The sequence below is a fragment of the Salvelinus namaycush genome, chromosome 14 (assembly GCF_016432855.1).
Source record: "Salvelinus namaycush isolate Seneca chromosome 14, SaNama_1.0, whole genome shotgun sequence".
Taxonomy (NCBI): Eukaryota; Metazoa; Chordata; class Actinopteri; order Salmoniformes; family Salmonidae; genus Salvelinus; species Salvelinus namaycush.
The window spans coordinates 21,003,630-21,026,211 of NC_052320.1; the positions used below are offsets into that span (position 1 = coordinate 21,003,630).

General features: G+C 44.7%; 1 protein-coding gene across 1 annotated transcript in view; it reads left to right on the forward strand.

The window, feature by feature from the left end:
- LOC120058660 (plexin-A2-like) overlaps nucleotides 1-22,582 on the forward strand; it is a 375,679-nt gene that overhangs the window by 236,465 nt on the left and 116,632 nt on the right. The window contains exons 6-9 of the mRNA XM_039007410.1: nucleotides 645-798; nucleotides 15,366-15,462; nucleotides 18,523-18,637; nucleotides 19,548-19,748. Of these exons, the coding sequence (XP_038863338.1) occupies nucleotides 645-798; nucleotides 15,366-15,462; nucleotides 18,523-18,637; nucleotides 19,548-19,748 (567 nt within the window). The remainder of the gene's footprint in view (nucleotides 1-644; nucleotides 799-15,365; nucleotides 15,463-18,522; nucleotides 18,638-19,547; nucleotides 19,749-22,582) is intronic.

Below are 22,582 nucleotides of genomic sequence, written 5' to 3' on the forward strand. Positions count from 1 at the left end.
TGTGTGGTTGTTCCTATGTGAGGTGTAATGTGTGGTTGTTCCTATGTGAGGTGTAATGTGTGGTTGTTCCTATGTGAGGTGTAATGTGTGGTTGTTTCTATGTGAGGTGTAATGTGTTGTTGTTACTATGTGAGGTGTAATGTGTGGTTGTTTTTATGTGAGGTTTAATGTGTGGTTGTTCCTATGTGAGGTGTAATGTGTGGTTGTTCCTATGTGAGTTTTAATGTGTGGTTGTTCCTATGTGAGGTGTAATGTGTGGTTGTTCCTATGTGAGGTGTAATGTGTGGTTGTTTCTATGTGAGGTGTAATGTGTGGTTGTTCCTATGTGAGGTGTAATGTGTGGTTGTTTCTATGTGAGGTGTAATGTGTGGTTGTTTTTATGTGAGGTTTAATGTGTGGTTGTTCCTATGTGAGGTGTAATGTGTTGTTGTTACTGTGTGAGGTGTAATGTGTGGTTGTTTCTATGTGAGGTGTAATGTGTGGTTGTTCCTATGTGAGGTGTAATGTGTGGTTGTTTCTATGTGAGGTGTAATGTGTGGTTGTTTCTATGTGAGGTGTAATGTGTGGTTGTTTCTATGTGAGGTGTAATGTGTGGTTGTTCCTATGTGAGGTGTAATGTGTGGTTTCTACCTCTCTCTATGCAGTTGCTGGTGAAGGTGTCTGATGTCCCAGACCTGGCAGCTGGGATCACCTGTTCCTTTGGAAACCTGACAGAGGTGGAGGGACAGGTCAGCGGTAACCAGATCTTCTGTCTGTCCCCCACCGCTAAGGATGTTCCTCTCATACCTGCTGACCAAGGTAGATACACACATGCACCTGATGTATCTGGCGAAGGAGGCAATCACAATCACCAATGGAAAACAATTATGTTCCTCGATTCCATACTAGCTAGATTCACTTAGATGAACTCCCATTAAAGTCAAGGTGATAGTTGGCTTTGAGCCATACAGTTGTACACAGTACAGCAGCGGGCTGTGGCATTACAACCATTATTTCACTTCCTTCTTTTCCTCCCTCTCTCTGCTATTTATAACCTCCTGTAGAGTCGTGTGTTAATGAGATGTCCGATGTTCCCTCTGTCCGTTTCCACTCTCTAACACACACATTGGTCTCCATCCACTAATCCCACATCTGGTCCCATCATCGATCCAAACCCTCACGTGGGTGGTGGTCCAGGCAGCCTAATGAGCTCCCCCTGCCCACAGACCAGTCCCCCTGGCTGGGGAGTGTGCTCCACACCAGCCCTGGCCTCATTAAGAAACCTGGAGGATGGATGACCAGGGACCAGGGCCTGTGTCCGGATAGAGCTGCCCACATTACTGCCCTCACATGGGGCTAACACAGCACTGAGGGCAGTGTAGAGGTACAGGGTAGGATAGACTGATAATGGGGAGGTAGACAAGGAGTAGCTCAGGGATGGTAAGCTAGTAAGGGTTGTGTTGAACAAGATGCTGTACATCTTCCTAAGTCTGCGGGTGGTTTTAACCTTCCAGTCTTGGAATTGTATCAACTCGCTACCCAAGGCTTTTTCTTGGGACATATAGTTAAATGCACTAAAAAGGAACAGTGGGTACATATGGAAGATGCACATGCTCCGCATCTATTTTCTAAGTATAAAGCTAAGAACGTGAATAACTTCCTAGTTAAGAACAGTATAACAATATGGAAGAAACTGAAACGTATTCTACAAGAACCAATATCACTCCTTAAAAACACAACCCTATGGTACAGTCCTTGGATAACTTCTCACAATTCACTGATAGAATGGTCTACATGGAAAACTAAAGGCATAGAAACCATAAATGACTTGGTAACAGGAAATACATTTATTTCCATGACAGAATTAAAAAGCTATTTTGGACGGACCAATGTAGATATTTTCATTACTTAAAAGTTTCATATCAAGGCATTTCAGAGTAATCTTTAGGGAACCCCATTTGAGTCAGAAAATATATTCATATGATATGTAAGATAGGCTCTCTGCAATGTTTTGCATATCTAACGAACAAAATGTAACTAACAATTTTGCGAAAATCCAGTATAAACGAATGTATAGAATTTATTACACAAATTCTACAGCACAACAGCAGAATCCTGTCTTAGTGTAAAACTAACAGTGACTCAATAACCCATGCCTTCTGGGAATGCTACAGTGAGTGAAAAAAGTATTTGATCCCATGCTGATTTTGTACGTTTGCCCGCTGACAAAGAAATGATCAGTCTATAATTTTAATGGTAGGTTTATTTGAACAGTGAGAGACAGAATAACAACAAAAATATTCAGAAAAACGCATGTCAAAAATATTATAAATTGATTTGCATTTTAATGAGGGAAATAAGTATTTGACCTCTCTGCAAAACATGACTTAGTACTTGGTGGCAAAACCCTTGTTGGCAATCACAGAGGTCAGACGTTTCTTGTAGTTGGCCACCAGGTTTGCACACATCTCAGGAGGGATTTTGTCCCACTCCTTTTTGCAGATCTTCTCCAAGTCATTAAGGTTTCGAGGCTGACGTTTGGCAACTCAAACCTTCAGCTCCCTCCACAGATTTTCTATGGGATTAAGGTCTGGAGACTGGCTAGGCCACTCCAGGACCTTAATGTCCTTCTTCTTGAGCCACTCCTTTGTTGCCTTGACCGTGAGTTTTGGGTCATTGTCATGCTGGAATACCCATCCATGACCCATTTTCAATGCCCTGGCTAAGGGAAGGAGGTTCTCACCCAAGATTTGACGGTACATGGCCCCGTCCATCGTCCCTTTGATGCGGTGAAGTTGTCCTGTCCCCTTAGCAGAAAAACACCCCCAAAGCATAATGTTTCCACCTCCATGTTTGACGGTGGGGATGGTGTTCTTGGGGTCATAAGCAGCATTCCTCCTCCTCCAAACACGGCGAGTTGAGTTGATGCCAAAGAGCTCCATTTTGGTCTCATCTGACCAGAACACTTTCACCCAGTTGTCCTCTGAATCATTCAGATGTTCATTGGCAAACTTCAGACGGGCATGTATATGTGCTTTCTTGAGCAGGGGGACCTTGCGGGCGCTGCAGGATTTCAGTCCTTCACGGCGTAGTGTGTTACCAATTGTTTTCTTGGTGACTATGGTCCCAGCTGCCTTGAGATCATTGACAAGATCCTCCCGTGTAGTTCTGGGCTGATTCCTCACCGTTCTCATGATCATTGCAACTCCACGAGGTGAGAACTTGCATGGAGCCCCAGGCCGAGGGAGATTGACAGTTCTTTTGTGTTTCTTCCATTTGCGAATTATCGCACCAACTGTTGTCACCTTCTCACCAAGCTGCTTGCCGATGGTCTTGTAGCCCATTCCAGCCTTGTGTATGTCTACAATCTTGTCCCTGACATCCTTGGAGAGCTCTTTGGTCTTGGTGGAGAGTTTGGAATCTGATTGATTGATTGCTTCTGTGGACAGGTGTCTTTTATACAGGTAACAAACTGAGATTAGGAGCACTCCCTTTAAGAGTGTGCTCCTAATCTCAGCTCGTTACCTGTATAAAAGACACCTGGGAGCCAGAAATCTTTCTGATTGAGAGGGGGTCAAATACTTATTTCCCTCATTAAAATGCAAATCAATTTATAACATTTTTGACATACATTTTTCTGGATATTTTTGTTGTTATTCTGGCTCTCACTGTTCAAATAAACCTACCATTAAAATTATAGACTGATCATTTCTTTGTCAGTGGGCAAATGTACAAAATCAGCAGGTGATCAAATACTTTTTTCCCTCACTGTATATAGTCCAAAAGTTATGGGCAGAGTGTCAGGGAAATTGCACGATTATGTTATAATGCTTGTATTGCATTATAATGGTTGTTTTATTCGACAGAATAGAGTATTCTGTTAACTATTGTGTGTGTGTGTGTGTACTGAGGATGGGCCTTTATGAGATAACACTGACAGAGGAGATTTACGATGTCTTTGGGTGATAAAACCTAAAGAGTATTCCAGAGAACATGAGTTAATGTTTCTGCTCTATACCGTACCAGGAAGAGATGGTTCCAGTTTGGAGTCTTAACCTTGTGAACATTCTATGTATCTGTTGTTCGTCATGTAGGTTGAAAGGGGTGTATCTTGGCTATAAAAGACCTTTGTACTTTTGTTTTATCACTCTCAACGGATCATTAGAAATGGTGAATCGGGGGGGATTGGAGGGACGCCATGTGCGACTGACGTGTTTTCCGTTTGCTCCCGTGGTATTTTTAAAGTTTATGTGAATTTTGCAGCAGAACCGTATTTATTTTCATATATTATTTTGGTGATCCCTTCCCGTAAAAACCAAGACTACTTTACTTCCAAATGTCAGCATGTCGACGAAACATAAGGCCAAAAGCATGACTTTGAGAAAACCCGGCCTACAAGACACACTCTCATCACCGCCCTCTCCTGAGCCTGACGGCCCGGGGACTGACACTTTACCCGGGGGGGCGGCTTGGCCTGGCGGCGCTGAAGTGAACATTCTCGAGGCCATCAAACTACTACGCTCTGAGATAGTTGAAATGAAAACGGAGGTGGTTGCTACGATTGAGGCCCGAATAAAGGAGGTTTCTGATACTTTAAAAGCAGATCTAACCATCCTGCGGAACGAGACGGTGCCAGCAATCACATCACTCAAAACAACAATGGCGTCGCACACTACAACGATTGCAGCACTGGAGACCTTCGCTACAAATGTCTCCGACTTAACTACATCCCTGGAGGCTGACGTGAAACGCCTAGCTGCGGATTTGAAAAAGGTGAAGGAGAGCTGTGTAAGTTTAGAGGGATTCTCTCGCCGCAATAACCTGAGACTTGTATCAGTCCCAGAGTCAGCGGAAATGCCTCGCGCCACGGATTTCGTTTCTGGGCTGCTGAAGGATGTTCTTGCCTTAGATGAAAAGCCCCTGATTGATCGTGCCCATCGGTCGCTGCGCCCAAAGCCCCGGGATGGGGAGAGGCCCCGTGACATAATTCTTCGAGTGCATTTTTTCCATGAGAAGATGGAGATTCTCCGACGAGCCCGCAATACCACTCTGAGCTTTCAAGGACAGAGCTTCTCCATCTACCAGGACTACTCCCCCACTGTTTCCAGGCAGCGCGCAGCTTTCGGACAGGCCAAACGACTACTTCGGGACCATCCAGGTGTGAAGTACGGACTGCGATTCCCGGCCCGTTTATGGCTATCTCATGATGGTAAAGACTACACATTTGAATCTCCGGATGAAGCTCTCTCTCACATTCAACGTCACATCAAGAAGTCTTGAACTTGCTCATAGTTCAGCAACTGTTGCTTGCGAACTGTGGATAGTAAGTAACCCACCTGTGGTACAATTATGTTTAGCTACAACATGCTAATTTTGTATAGTTGGGGAGTTGGCGAACCCATTCAGGCTTATTTGATGTGATCTAATGTTTTGATCATCTAGTGTGCTTGCCTTACAAGCATTCAGTCATTTTAATTTCATTGTATTGAGGTTTTACTATACTCCTGTGTTTTCTAGGCTGTCTTGCTCACCTATTCAGTTTGTTTACATAGTGTCTCAGTGACTCAAAATATTCTTGGTTATTTGCTTACTGCATCCGTTTGCATTGACCCAGTAAACAGTAAATGCTTCCCGAGGCGACACGTTTTTTTTGGGGTCTTCACTTCAATTTTAAAAGTTCTGAGCGTCATTTATGCCCAGCAAGCGTTCAACGTTGCGCACACGTAGTTTTTTGGTCTTGGTTGTAAGCTGTCTTACTACGATTTCCTTACTTCAAATTAGGTTTTCGGCTGAGAGCCTTTATACATTTTATTTATTTTCTTTATTTTCTCTCTCAAATGCCTGTTATAAGACTGGGAATATAATTATATACATCTGCAAGTGGTGCTTTTGTAATTTCGGCTGCACAAGGGATTCACTTTTATTTATTTTTATTTAAAAAATGATTATCTCTTTTTGCTGTTTGATCCACTAACAAAACGCGACTTTAAAGAGCGGGACTGTGGGTTTAGGTTTAAGACCGCACTCTCACAGACATACTGTGCGAAGAGAACATGTTCTATTTAGGCTTGTACCTCGTTTGGGGAGGTATTGTCTGGGATGGGGGGAGGGGGTGGGGGGAGGGGTTGAATTGTTCAGTTCTAATGTTGTCATTCTGTCTTTTTTGTTTTTTTTTCTGTACTTTTTCCAAACATCTACCACCGTACATTATTACTCTGAGACAAGTTATTCTGGGGTTTTTGGGCGCTCATTGCTTTTCCATTCTATGCTCTAATGACAGGGTTGTATAACGGGAATGCCCAGAGGGGCCGAAACAATGCGATCAAGTACATTTCGTGGAACACCAAAGGGGTTAATAACCCAGTGAAGCGTAAGAGGGTGCTGACACACTTAAAGGGTTTGAATGCAAATGTTGCATTTCTACAAGAGACTCACTTGAGGACTGGTGAGCACTTTAGGATGCGTAGGGACTGGGTTGGTCAAGTGTTCCACTCTAACTTTCATAGTAAATCAAGAGGGGCTGCCATTTTGGTTGATAAAGCCACTCCCTTTGTAGCTTCTGAGGTTATCGCTGATCCTAAGGGACGATACGTCATAGTAACCGGTAAACTGTTTTCTACCCCTCTTGTTTTGGCTAGTGTTTATGCTCCCAATTGGGATGACACAAGTTTCATTTCTTCCTTTCTGTCTGCTATACCCAATTTAGATTCTCATTTGTTGATTTTAGGGGGGGATTTCAACTGCAAAATGTCCCCAGTTCTTGACAAGTCCTCACGAACAACTACAGGCCCATCTAAATGTGCCCTACTTATTCAAGCCTTTCTTCAGAAATATGCCATGTTTGAGGCCTGGCGTTTCCTACATCCTACAGATAGACAGTATTCCTTTTATTCTCATGTTCATCAAACATACTCCCGGATTGATTACTTCTTTTTGGACAAAAAACTTCTGCCTAACCTTCGGCAGTGTACTTACAAGAGTATTGTTATTTCTGACCATTCACCATTAGTGCTTGAACTAGAGTTTCCCCAGCGACCTCCTATGTGTTATCAATGGCGTCTTAACCCCATTTTACTCTCAGATAAGGAGTTTGTCAATTTCATTTCTTCTGAAATCACCTTATTCCTAGAAACTAATTCAACACCAGGTATGTCCTGCTCTACCATATGGGAGTCTCTCAAAGCATACCTACGTGGCCAAATTATTTCTTATACAGCCAACCAAAACAGAGTTCGCTCTCAGCGACTTCGGGACCTGAGCGAATCCATAGCCACATTGGATGAGAAGTATGCTACGGTTCCTTCCTCTGATCTGCATAAAGAGCGCCAACTACTCCAATCTGAATTTGATGAGCTTTCTACCAGGCAAGCTGAACAGTTACTCTTGCGAGCTCGGTACAGAGTGTATGAACAAGGCGACAAGGCCAGTAAACTCCTTGCACATCAGATCCGTAAATCTGAGGCCTCACGTTTAATCCCACAAATAAGGACCCCGTCTGGTGCCACCACAGTTATACATAAAGAGATCAATGATCAATTCAAACAATTTTACTCTGCGCTATACACCTCGGAATCCCCTCAAGACCCTTTGCTGATTGATTCCTTCTTTAATGGCCTGAATATGCCTTCAATTGATACAGACACCCATGACTGTCTAGAAGAAGAATTTACACCTGAGGAGATTGCAACAGCAGTGTCCGCAATGAAAAGTGGTAAATCACCGGGTCCGGATGGTTTTCCAACCGAATTTTACAGGACGTTTTCTGGTCTGCTTTGCCCATTCTTGTCTCGACTATTTGCAGAGTGCCTTAATACCTCAAAGCTACCGCCTAGTCTTTATCAGGCTTCAATTTCATTACTATTAAAGAAAAACAAAGACCCCCTGGAATGTGGATCCTATCGCCCAATCTCGCTTTTAAACTGTGATTACAAAATCCTAGCCAAGCTTTTAGCCATCCGTATGGAAGGCTCGCTGCATCAAGTAATACACTCTGACCAGACTGGCTTTGTGAGAAATAGGCATTTGTTTTTCAATATTAGGCGCCTTATGAATATACTGTACTCCCCAGCGTCGGAGGACCCAGAGGTGGTGGTCTCACTTGATGCAGAAAAAGCGTTTGACCGCGTTGAGTGGGATTACCTAACAGCTACCCTTTATAGATTTGGCTTTGGCCCCAAATTCATTGCGTGGATAAAGATTCTTTATTTTTCCCCCATGGCTTCGGTACGGACTAACAACTTGTCCTCTGACTATTTTCCCTTGCACCGCGGATCCAGACAGGGCTGTCCACTCTCCCCCTTGTTGTTTGCTTTGGCAATCGAACCTCTCGCCATTGCACTACGCTCTAATGATGCCATTCAAGGAATAAGCAGGACGGGCTCAGAGCAGAAAGTCTCGCTATATGCGGATGACCTCCTTTTGTTTATCTCTAACCCTGATACCTCATTGCCACGCGCCTTATCTGTTCTTAAAAGGTTTGGATCAATCTCAGGGTACAAGCTGAATCTAGGCAAGAGTGAGCTTTTTCCTGTAAACAAGGCTGCTTTAAAGTGCTCTTTTACAAGTTCTCAGTTTAGGATTGTCCGGGATCAATTCACCTACTTGGGAGTTAAAGTGACAAGGAAATATTCAAATCTGTTTCAGGAAAACTTGGTTGCTCTAGCAGACAGTTTGAAACAATCTTTTACTTTTTGGAATGCGCTACCTCTTTCTCTTATCGGAAGGATTAATGTCATTAAAATGAGTGTGTTGCCCAAATTTCTATATTTATTTCAATGTTTACCCATTTTTATTCCAAAATCTTTTTTTATTTCACTGGATCAAACATTCATGCATTTTATTTGGGATGGCAAGGTACCACGGATTGGTAGAAAACATTTACAGAAGCCTAAGTCATTGGGGGGTTTAGCTCTACCAAATTTTCAGACATACTATTGGGCTGCAAATTTCAGAGCCCTTCTGTACTGGCTGCAGACTGATCCTACTGGCCCTAGACCAATCTGGGTCCAGATGGAGTCTGAATCGTGTAAACCTGCTGCACTTTCTTCTGTGTTGTGCTCGTCTCTCCCAGTGTCCCTAGGCAAAAGGTGTGTCAACCCAATTGTAAAGCAGTCTCTTAAAATTTGGAATCAGTTCCGTTTAGCCTTTGGCCTCCGAGGCTTTTCTCTATCAGGCCCAATCAATCAGAACATTTTATTTCCTCCATCTTTGAATGATGGGGCTTTTGGCATCTGGCACTCACTAGGCCTCTCCTCACTAGCCCAATTATTCTTTGATGATACATTTGCCTCTTTTGCTCAGCTACAGGAAAGGTTCAACCTCCCCCAATCCCACTTTTTCCGCTATCTCCATACTAGGAACTTTGTCAGAGCTAACACACCTGAATTTCCCCATAGGCCTGCGAATACAGCTATAGAGAGCATCCTGGAGCTGAACAAGCTTCCTAGGGGCGCAATTTCAGATGTATATGCAATCATTCATGACTTACAGAACCCTTCTTTGGTGCCTTTAAAGACTCGATGGGAAAAGGATTTGGGGGAGGAACTTGGGGAAGACACCTGGGAATCTGTGCTGCGCAGGGTGCATTCGTCCTCTTTTAGCACTAGACACAGCCTCATTCAATTCAAGGTGGTTCACCGTATCCACTGGTCTGGGGCCAGACTTGGAAGAATATTCTCTGATTTTGATCCTACCTGTGTCAGATGTAAAATTGAACCAGCCACACTGTTGCATATGTTCTGGGGCTGTCATAAACTGTCAGGTTTTTGGGAATTAATATTTAAATGTTTCTCTGATATATATAACACTGTTATAGATCCCTCTCCCCTTACAGCCCTTTTTGGAGTACTGCCCATAGGTACCCCCCTGTCAAGAATCCAGTCGGACACTGTTGCTTATACAACTCTTTTAGCTAGACGGCTAATACTACAGAACTGGAAGATGGCAGCTCCCCCATCTTATAAATATTGGGTGAGAGATGTGTTGTGCTCTCTGAAACTAGAAAAAATTAAATTCAATTCACGTGGGAACCCCAAACTGTTTAATGAGGCTTGGGCTCCATTCCGGTCTTACTTTAAACAGTCCATCCTCTGATGGCATTCCTATTAAAACCAAAATAAGTCTGTATTTGTCCCCCCTGTGACTTAGAGGTTGGATGAGCATTTCTCTGTGTTTTTTTCTGGGGTGGGGCTGGGGGGCATTAAGGTTGATGTGCTTATTGATTGTGACCTGTGGATGCCTTATTCATCTTGCCCGGGCAGAGACTAAGGTGTGAGCTTGTTTTTCCCAGTTATTTTTATTTTTTAATTCTGTTCACGCCTACATAAAATTATTATTATTCATTTTTTATTTTAAAGCATTGTAAACTTTTTATTTTTGGTCCAGTGGATGGTTGGTCTGTGGCCTTGACTGTCTGTGAGTGGTTGCATTTCTCCACCCCATCCCTTGACTGTTTACAGGAACAATGGTGAGGTGTTTGCTCTGTCCCTATACTATAGATTGCCCTTTAACCTTTTGTAGCCTTCTGCCGGGTGTGTTTAACTTGTCTAAAGTATGGTATCTTTAAAGTTATTTTTTTTATATGTATTATTTGTATTTTTTCTAGTTGAGTATATTATTTATATTGCTTTGTCTTGTCTGTGTGTGTAAAACTTAATAAACAGAGTTTTCAAAAAAAGAAAAAAGAAATGGTGAATCGTTGAAAGTCATTGCTATTGCAAAGCTCTTATTATTAAAGATGTAGTTTAAGTATATCTCTGACTTGTATGATAAGTTTGTCTCTCCTTATTTTATAGTGAAGAAATGAACCACCACAAGAGTTAGAAAGTTGGCTGATAGAAGTATTACAATGTAAATGTACTGTTAACCTGTCTGTCTGCATACTTCCAGACATGGCATATGTAGTGTAGTGAGATACCCAATGGGTTGGACGATACTTTTCTCGTCAATCATCTTGAAAAAACGTATACTTACAAACTATAAATCAATCCTCCATCGTTAACACAATGGAAATGTCAAATTATTTATTATCTAAATGTTGAAAGTGTGTGGGCGACAGAGAGACACAAAATGGTGCAGTTTGAGGCTGAGTGGCGCAGTGGTCTAAGACACTCCATCTCAGTGTATAGAGGCGTCACTGCAGTACCTAGTTCAAATCCAGGCTGCATCACATCCGGCTGTGATTGGGAGTCCCATAGGGCAGCACATAATTGACCCAGCATCGTCCAGGTTTGGCTGGGGTAGGTCGTCATTGTAAATAAGAATGGGTTGTTGCCTAGTTAAATAAAGGTTAAATTAAAAATAAAAATATTGCTGAGAGTGATGGGGGTGTGAGCAGGTGGGTCTGAGCAATAAGTGACGTTGTGGATGTTTGTGTGCATCTGTATGTTTATGTTTATGTATTGTTAAAAAAAAAAATCTGAATAAAATCATAAAATAAAAAAACTAGATGGTGTATTGATGTGCCTTTCCAAGTAAGGTAAATAGGCCCAATCCAAGGTTATTCTTCTCTGCTAGATTTTTCTTTCTGCTAGAGAGCCAGGTTTTGAGCCCAGGTTTTATGAGTACTGAAATATTTCAGAGCTCTACATGTATCAAAAGGTAGAACATGTAATATTCATGTGTGACGTCATAGGTGATCACACACACATACAATCACTGTAGATGATTACACACACTATGTGTTTGTTTGTGTATGTGTGTGCTGTCACAGTGATGTAATCCCATCTCTGAGAATAAAATGTCAGCCATGTTTACCCAACAGTCACCAGGTCGGTGGCGTGTGGGAGCTTATATGAATGTCTCTCCCCCAGGTAGATGTCAGTTTATCCCCTCATAATCTCCCTCTCAATCCGACCTCATACACATACACACACCCTGCCCCTCATCAGCCAGGACTAGCCGGCCACCTACCTACATACCAAACAACCAGGGAAGAGGTTATTGACCAGATGAACATTGATCATGTGCAGAAGTAATGAGAGTGAAGGAAGGGGGAGAGAGGGATGGAAGAGAGGGAGGGAGGGTGACAGTGGAGGAGCTAGGGAAGGGAGGGAGGAAGGACGGAGTGAAAGAGGAAGATGGAGGGAAAGGAGGTTTTATCTGCCTGAGAGGGAAACAAAATGGCAGACACAGGAACAACATATACACTACCGTTCAAACGTTTGGGGTCACTTAGAAATGTCCTTGTTTTCCATGAAAACATACATGAAATGAGTTGCAACATGAATAGGAAATGTAGTCAAGATGTTGACAAGGTTATAATGATTTTTAATTGAAATAATAATTGTGTCCTTCAAACTTTGCTTTCGTCAAATAATCCTCCATTTGCAGCAATTACAGCCTTACAGACCTTTAGCATTCTAGTTGTCAATTTGTTGAGGTAATCTGAAGAGGTTTCACCCCATGCTTCCTGAAGCACCTCCCACAAATTGGATTGGCTTGATGGGCACTTCTTACGTACCATACGGTCAAGCTGCTCCCACAACAGCTCAATAGGGTTGAGATCCGGTGACTGTGCTGGCCACTCCATTATAGAATACCAGCTGACTGCTTCTTCCCTAAATAGTTATTGCATAGTTTGGAGTTGTGCTTTGGGTCATTGTCCTGTTGTAGGAAATTGGCTCCAATTAAGCACCGTTCACAGGGTATGGCATGGCATTGCAAAATGGAGTAATGGCCTTCCTCCTTCAAGATCCCTTTTACCCTGTACAAATCTCCCACTTTACCAGCACCAAAGCACCCCAGACCATAACATTGCCTCCGCCATGCTTGACAGATGGTGTCAAGCACTCCTCCAGCATCTTTTCATTTTTTCTGCATCTCATGAATGTTCTTCTTTGTGATCCGAAAGGCTCAAACTTAGATTAGTCTGTCCATAACACTTTTTTCCAATCTTCCTCTGTCCAGTGTCTATGTTCTTTTGCCCATCTTAATATTTTATTTTTATTGGTCAGTCTGAGACATGGCTTTTTCTTTGCAACTCTGCCTTGAAGGCCAGCATCCACGAGTCACCTCTTCACTTGACGTTGAGACTGGAACTATTTAATGAAGCTGCCAGTTGAGGACTTGTGAGGTGTCTGTTTCTCAAAGTAGACGCTCTAATGTACTTGTCCTCTTGCTCAGTTGTGCACCAGGGCCTCCTACTCCTCTTTTTCAATTCTGGTTAGAGCCAGTTTACACTGTTCTGTGAAGGGAGTAGGACACATCATTGTACAAGATCTTCAGTTGCTTGGCAATTTCTCGCATGGAATAGCCTTCATTTCTCAGAACAAGAATATATTGATGAGTTTCAGAAGAAAGGTCTTTGTTTCTAGCCATTTTGAGCCTGTAATCGAACCCACAAATGCTGATGCTCCAGATACTCAACTAGTCTAAAGAAGGCCAGTTTTATTGCTTCTTTAATCAGGACAACAGTTTTCAGCTGTGCTAACATAACTGCAAAAGGGTTTTCTAATGATCAATTAGCCTTTTAAAATTATAAACTTGGATTAGCTAACACAACGTGCCATTGGAACACAGGAGTGATGGTTGCTGATAATGGGCCTCTGTACACCTATGTAGATATTCCATAACAAATTGTCCTTTTCCAGCTACAATAGTCATTTACAACATTAACAATGTCTACACTGTATTTCTGATCAATTTGATGTTATTTTAATGGACAAAAAAAAATTGCTTTTCTTTCAAAAACAAGGACATTTCTAAGTGACCCCAAACTTTTGAACGGTAGTATATGTTTTATTGTCACATACACCAGATAGGTGCAGTGAAAAGTGCTGTTTTACAGGGTCAGCCATAGTAGTTCATCACCTCGGGCAAAAGTGCCTTGCTCAAGGGCACATCGACAGATGTTTTACCTTGTTGGCTCGGGTATTCGAATCACAAACCTTTCGGTTACTGGCCCAACGCTAGTAGTTGCCAAATAGATGATGTGATGGAAAGCTGAAATGCAGAGCTGATGTAGTGCACTGTTCAGTCTGGTGTGTGGAAAAACATATCCCCAACAGGTGCAGTGAGAGAGAGAACAATGTACATAGGTTCATTAAAACCTCCCACACTACGAACCGTCTGAGCCCAAGCCTGCTTTCTACTTTACACATCACATCATTCTGTGATCTGAGAGAGAGAGAGAGAGAGAGAGAGAGAGAGAGAGAGAGAGAGAGAGAGAGAGAGAGAGAGAGAGAGAGAGAGAGAGAGAGAGAGAGAGAGAGAGAGAGAGAGAGAGAGAGAGAGAGAGAGAGAGAGAGAGAGAGAGAGAGAGAGAGAGAGAGAGAGAGAGAGAGAGAGAGAGAGCATTGTTCATAACACAGGTCTTTGTCTTTATAGTAGAATAACTATGAGTTTGTTATTCTGATTAAGGACCACCCAATGCCAAAAATGGAGAGACTAAGAGGGAAATGGAAAGACGATACCTAGTCAGTTGCACAACTGAATGCATTCAACCAAAATGTGTCTTCCATATTTAACCCAACCCCTCTGAATCAGAGAGGTGCATGGGGGCTGCCTTAATCAACATCCACGGTGCCCAGTTGTTGTTGGGGGTAAACTGCCTTGCTCATGGGCAGAACGACATAATTCTCCACCTTGCCGGCTCAGGGATTCGAACCATTCGGTTACTGGCCCAGTACGCTTAACTGCTAGGCTACCTGCCAAACATATTCAAATAAAAAGGATAAAACATGGGTTATACTGTGTGTGTAGGTTTTGTGTGACTTAGAGTGTGGGATGAGATGTGTGTTTGTGTGGGATGAGTGGCCGGCCGGATGGGTCAGCTTGGACCTCAGCAGGTACCTGGTAGCCACTCAGACCCACCTCAGACCCAGCTGTCCCAGAGCAGAGACTGGCACCCGGTACCCCACTGCCCGCTACCTGCCCTCTGGGTCCCTTCCAGACCTCCGGCGGACTGAGAGGGTGAACAAGCAGACAGACAGAAGGACAGACTGAAGGAAGGATAGAAACTGGGGGAGGGGAAGGATAGAGTACTGGAGGGGAATATAGAAACCCAAGGGATAGAGAGACTGCTAGAGAAAGAGGAGGGATGTGTTCTTGAGAAACTGAAAAGATAGAGAGACGTCAAGAAAAAGAGGGGTGTTGTGTTTGTGTGTCTCTCCATTTGTATTCTAAGCAGGTTGTATTGAATCCAGGAAGGGTTGGTACAAGCTGCTACATGTTATAGTGTGTCATTTGTATAAGTGCTTCATTCATCATTCTCTGTCCTCTCTCTCCTCTCTCTCCCTCTCTCTCTCTCTCTCTCTCTCTCTCTCTCTCCTCTCTCTCTTGCTCTCTCTCTCTCCTCTTTCCTCTCTCTCTCTCTCGCTCTCTCTCTCTCTCCTCTCTCATACTCTCTCTCTCGCTCTCGCTCTCTCTCTCTCTCTCTCTCTCTCTAGACTGGTCAGTTGTTGAGTTGAGGCTCAACTCTAAGGAGACTGGTAAGATGGTCATCAGCACGGCGGTCAAGTTCTACAACTGCAGTGTTCACCAACTGTGAGTATCTTGCTCATCTACTCCTGCAGTCCTGGGCCGGTATTCACTGCTGATCTAGCATCAGTTTTCCCTGTTAGATCATTATGAATAAGATTATATTGACAGGGGGAGACCTGCTTCTGGATCAGCATTTGTGAAGGACCCTGGAGCCCTGCAGTCTAGGGCCACACTACTGAATCAACGCTGTGTGAATATGTTACGGTGTCCCTACTCCCTAACCTTGCCTGCCTTTAGGCTCAACCTCCGAGCCTAAAATAGAACCTGGCTCTGTTGGATGTCATGGCCCTCTGTTTTGATTGAATGAGAGGCTGGGCTTCTCCCTTGCCTTCAGCTCCTCCCCTCCACTGTAGTGTCAGTGTCTGACTATGTCCTTGTGTCTGAAGTCAGTTTGAGGCGCCTGTCTGAGTAGAACACAAAGTCACAGTCTGAGGAGCCTGTCTGAGTGGAACACAAAGTCACAGTCTGAGGAGCCTGTCTGAGTGGAACACAAAGTCACAGTCTGAGGAGCCTGTCTGAGTGGAACACAAAGTCACAGTCTGAGGAGCCTGTCTGAGTGGAACACAAAGTCACAGTCTGAGGAGCCTGTCTGAGTGGAACACAAAGTCACAGTCTGAGGAGCTTGTCTGAGTGGAACACAAAGTCACAGTCTGAGGAGCCTGTCTGAGTGGAACACAAAGTCACAGTGTACTCTATTAAGAGCTCCCACATCTACTCAGATAATCAGGCAGTAAACACACACACACACGCACCCGCACACACACACACACACACACACACACACACACACACACACACACACACACACACACACACACACACACACACACACACACACACACACACACACACACACACACACACACACACACACACACACACACACACACACACACACTGCTATACCGGCGGGTGAATCAGCCTCATTCTTCTGAATTAGATCCTCCCATGCTTTTGCTCTGATGAATATTTCAGCATAAACAAGTCTGCATCATTTATCCAGCCTGGAAAAGCTCAATTAGACTATACATCAGTCCAACAATCAACTCCTCATTATACTGTACAGTAAGACTATAAGGAGGGACCAGTTACTGTACCAGTCATACTGTAGGGTTAGTCTGAATCAACACCCAGCACCCTATATCGTGCACTACGTTTGACTAGGGCCCTCATACGGTTCTGGTCAAAGTAGCGCACTATATAGGAAATAGGATGCCATTTCAGATGCAGTCATAGAGACATGGACCTCCTGTCAGAAAATTGTACAACCATTTTAATCAACATCACAGTGACACAACCCTTGAGCCTTGTTCAGACTGCAGGCCTTGATGCTCAAATCAGTTTTCTTTTTCAAATCTGTTTTGGACTACTGGCTGTCCAAACAGCAAGTTACAAGTGACCAAATCAGATTGGTCACTAGTCCTTTTTGACTATATACAGCAGTCAACTAGCTAGCTAGGTAGCTGTTTAGCTTTCTAGAACATTCACTCATTTGTTTGTAAACAATTACCAAGCTAGTTAGCAACCACATGTTCTTGTCAAACTGTCGACAGAGTAGCCAGCAAGCAACAAGATATACAATCAAATAAACACAAGTCACATGACCATGGAATTAGACTTGTATTTGATTTCAAACTACCTACAAATGTGGTTTTTGGCTGTTCAGACTGCAGGGAAAGAAACAGATATGAATTGGACATGCAAATAAATGGGATTGAGTCACTTCAAAGTGCCAATGTGATCACGGCTTTAGGGGACAGAGTATCAGGGGAACAGCGTATCAGGGGGACAGCGTATCAGGGGGACAGAGTATCAGGGGGACAACGTATCAGGGGGATAGCGTATCGGGGGAACATCTTATCAGGGGGACAGCGTATCAGGGGGACAGCATATCAGGGGAACAGCGTATCAGGGGGACAGAGTATCAGGGGGACAGCGTATCAGGGGGACAGCGTATCAGGGGAACAGCTTATCAGGGGGACAGCGTATCAGGGGGACAGCGTATCAGGGGGACAGCGTATCAGGGGGACAGCGTATCAGGGGGACAGAGTATCAGAGGGACAGCGTATCAGGGGGACAGAGTATCAGGGGGACAGCGTATCAGGGGGACAGAGTACCTGGGGGGCAGCGTATCAGGGGAACAGCGTATCAGGGGAACAGCGTATCAAGGGGACAGCGTATCAGGGGAACAGAGTATCAGGCCAAGGCTTCCATCATGATGCTTCTTGTAATAGTAGTAGTAGCAAACATGCTGACTGCTAGACTACGCAACACTGTCCCCTTCCTCCCTTCCTGAGAGATCTGAGTCATGACATTTGCACAGAGACACACACACTGACGTCATCTTATGCCCAAGTTTGCGTTTGATGTTTCCATGCCATCCCTCAACATCCTCTACCCCTCCTCCCTCATCCCATCCTAGAGAGGATGAACACAGAGCCATGGTTTGAGGTGGTTATAGATGCAGTATGCCTACATAGAGGATGCCAGCCATATCTCTACCCACCACCCATGCCCACCATGCCCAGGGCATCTATGGCAGCTCGCAGGCACCATGCCAGCTGGTATTTACAACCACATTACAATAACACTGGCCTAATGGTAATGACAGGATCAAGCTGTGCCAACATACTATTCGTCCCCATTACTCACTTTACCTCCCTGACTCTGCTTCAGTCGCTATGGTTCGTCCCAAATGGCATCCTCTTCCCTATTTAGAATACTACGTTTCACCAGGGACCAGGTCAAACATAGTGCACTAAATAGGAAAAAAATAGTGCCCTCTGTGTCCCGGGGCCGGCTGTAGCTGCTTTGCCTCTATTCACACATACAGGTTAGGAAACCACTAGAAACTAGTTGGAGCGCTAGGTTGGCACACTTCCTGTAGGAGCTAGGAGGTACCATGCCAACCACAAGGGCATCAACAGCAGGTGCCCACTTGGGATCTGCTGCACTTGTTTCCTCCTTGGCAATTGCATGCCCGTTTTGTGCCACCTCCTCCCACTTGACTGGTGCAGCTTCCTGAGTGTCTGTCCTGTCCATCTGTCTGTCCTCTGTCTCCAGGTGTCTGTCCTGTGTGAACAGTGCCTTCCGCTGCCACTGGTGCAAGTACCGTAACCTGTGTACCCATGACCCATCCAGCTGCTCCTTCCAGGAGGGACGCGTCAACGCCTCCGAGGTACGTACCATACACACACCACAGGAGGTTGGTGGCACCTTAATTGGGGAGGACGGACACGTGGTAATGGCTGGAGCGGGTACATCAAACTGTTTCCATGTGTTTGATGCCATTCCATTTGCTCCGTTCCAGCCATTATTATGAGCCTTCCTCCACTCAGCAGCCTCCACTGATACACACACACACACACACACTCTTACTCTCCTCTCGCTCTCTGTGACAGTGGAGTGTGTTTACCGCCTATCTATCTATCTATCTATCTATCTATCTATCTATCTATCTATCTATCTATCTATCTATCTATCTATCTATCTATCTATCTATCTATCTATCTATCTATCTATCTATCTATCAGAGTGTAAAGTAACACATTGATCTGTCTGTCTGAGAGTGAGAACAGACTACTGCTGCAGAGGACAGTGGCCTCTCTCTTCACACTTCCCTTTTGACACACTCCAAAGAGACCTACTGTGGCAGCATTGACTGATACACACACACACACACATACACACCCACACACAGCTGTAGCTATTATTGGCCTCCCCCAGTTTTATGATCCTGCAGATTTGTCCTCCCGCTGTCAGTTGTCATCAGTGACAAAGCACTGGCTGCCTTTTTAGAAGATTGACCCTCCGAGTTGATCCTATTATGTGAGAAAGGCGGAGCAGCCAACACTCTCCAGCACCAGCCTCTATGGCCGGTTTGACCCTGCTACCTCCCTCCCCTCTCCCTCCATCACTCCCTCTCATGTCAAGGGCTTTTGTTCTTTCATCCACGGAAATATACAATGTTAGCCAGCTAGCTTTTATGTGTGTGTGTGCTGCGTGTGTTTGTTGTTTGTGTGTATCCACTCTGTTTGTTGTGTCTGTTAGTTTATTTGACCTTTAACCTTCCCCACCCCCCTCTCTAGGACTGTCCTCAGCTGGTGCGGTCGGAGGAGATTCTGATCCCGGCTGGGGAGGTGAAGCCCATCACCCTGAAGGCCCGGAACCTTCCCCAGCCCCAGTCAGGCCAGCGTGGTTACGAGTGTGTCCTCCACATCCAGGGGGTCAGCCACCGAGTCACCGCCCTGCGCTTCAACAGCTCCTCTGTACAGTGTCAGAACAGCTCGGTGGGTACACACTGCAGGGTTAGGGTTAGTAACACACAGTAACACACTGCAGGGTTAGGGTTAGTAACACACAGTAACACACTGCAGGGTTAGGGTTAGTAATACACAGTAACACACTACAGGGTTAGGGTTAGTAACACACAGTAACACACTGCAGGGTTAGGGTTAGTAACACACAGTAACACACTGCAGGGTTAGGGTTAGTGACACACAGTAACACACTGCAGGGTTAGGGTTAGTAACACACAGTAACACACTGCAGGGTTAGGGTTAGTAACACACAGTAACACACTGCAGGGTTAGGGTTAGTAACACACAGTAACACACTGCAGGGTTAGGGTTAGTGACACACAGTAACACACTGCAGGGTTAGGGTTAGTAACACACAGTAACACACTGCAGCGTTAGGGTTAGTAACACACAGTAACACACTGCAGGGTTAGGGTTAGTAACACACAGTAACACACTGCAGGGTTAGGGTTAGTGACACACAATAACACACTGCAGCGTTAGGGTTAGTAACACACAGTAACACACTGCAGGGTTAGGGTTAGTAACACACAGTAACACACTGCAGGGTTAGGGTTAGTGACACACAGTAACGCACTGCAGGGTTAGGGTTAGTAACACACAGTAACACACTGCAGCGTTAGGGTTAGTAACACACAGTAACACACTGCAGGGTTAGGGTTAGTAACACACAGTAACACACTGCAGGGTTAGGGTTAGTGACACACAGTAACACACTGCAGGGTTAGGGTTAGTGACACACAGTAACACACTGCAGCGTTAGGGTTAGTAACACACAGTAACACACTGCAGGGTTAGGGTTAGTGACACACAGTAACACACTGCAGCGTTAGGGTTAGTAACACACAGTAACACACTGCAGCGTTAGGGTTAGTGACACACAGTAACACACTGCAGGGTTAGGGTTAGTGACACACAGTAACACACTGCAGGGTTAGGGTTAGTAACACACAGTAACACACTGCAGGGTTAGGGTTAGTAACACACAGTAACACACTGCAGGGTTAGGGTTAGTAACACACAGTAACACACTGCAGCGTTAGGGTTAGTAACACACAGTAACACACTGCAGGGTTAGGGTTAGTAACACACAGTAACACACTGCAGGGTTAGGGTTAGTGACACACAGTAACACACTGCAGGGTTAGGGTTAGTAACACACAGTAACACACTGCAGGGTTAGGGTTAGTGACACACAGTAACACACTGCAGCGTTAGGGTTAGTGACACACAGTAACACACTGCAGGGTTAGGGTTAGTGACACACAGTAACACACTGCAGGGTTAGGGTTAGTAACACACAGTAACATACTGCAGGGTTAGGGTTAGTAACACACAGTAACACACTGCAGTGTTAGGGTTAGTGACACACAGTAACACACTGCAGGGTTAGGGTTAGTAACACACAGTAACACACTGCAGCGTTAGGGTTAGTAACACACAGTAACACACTGCAGCGTTAGGGTTAGTGACACACAGTAACACACTGCAGGGTTAGGGTTAGTAACACACAGTAACACACTGCAGCGTTAGGGTTAGTAACACACAGTAACACACTGCAGGGTTAGGGTTAGTGACACACAGTAACACACTGCAGGGTTAGGGTTAGTAACACACAGTAACATACTGCAGGGTTAGGGTTAGTGACACACAGTAACACACTGCAGCGTTAGGGTTAGTAACACACAGTAACACACTGCAGGGTTAGGGTTAGTGACACACAGTAACACACTGCAGCGTTAGGGTTAGTAACACACAGTAACACACTGCAGGGTTAGGGTTAGTGACACACAGTAACGCACTGCAGGGTTAGGGTTAGTAACACACAGTAACACACTGCAGGGTTAGGGTTAGTGACACACAGTAACGCACTGCAGGGTTAGGGTTAGTAACACACTGTAACACACTGCAGGGTTAGGGTTAGTAACACACAGTAACACACTGCAGGGTTAGGGTTAGTAACACACAGTAACACACTGCAGGGTTAGGGTTAGTGACACACAGTAACACACTGCAGCGTTAGGGTTAGTAACACACAGTAACACACTGCAGGGTTAGGGTTAGTAACACACAGTAACACACTGCAGGGTTAGGGTTAGTAACACACAGTAACACACTGCAGGGTTAGGGTTAGTGACACACAGTAACACACTGCAGGGTTAGGGTTAGTAACACACAGTAACACACTGCAGGGTTAGGGTTAGTGACACACAGTAACACACTGCAGCGTTAGGGTTAGTGACACACAGTAACACACTGCAGGGTTAGGGTTAGTGACACACAGTAACACACTGCAGGGTTAGGGTTAGTAACACACAGTAACATACTGCAGGGTTAGGGTTAGTAACACACAGTAACACACTGCAGGGTTAGGGTTAGTGACACACAGTAACACACTGCAGCGTTAGGGTTAGTGACACACAGTAACACACTGCAGGGTTAGGGTTAGTAACACACAGTAACACACTGCATCGTTAGGGTTAGTAACACACAGTAACACACTGCAGCGTTAGGGTTAGTGACACACAGTAACACACTGCAGGGTTAGGGTTAGTGACACACAGTAACACACTGCAGCGTTAGGGTTAGTAACACACAGTAACACACTGCAGGGTTAGGGTTAGTGACACACAGTAACACACTGCAGGGTTAGGGTTAGTAACACACAGTAACATACTGCAGGGTTAGGGTTAGTGACACACAGTAACACACTGCAGCGTTAGGGTTAGTAACACACAGTAACACACTGCAGGGTTAGGGTTAGTGACACACAGTAACACACTGCAGCGTTAGGGTTAGTAACA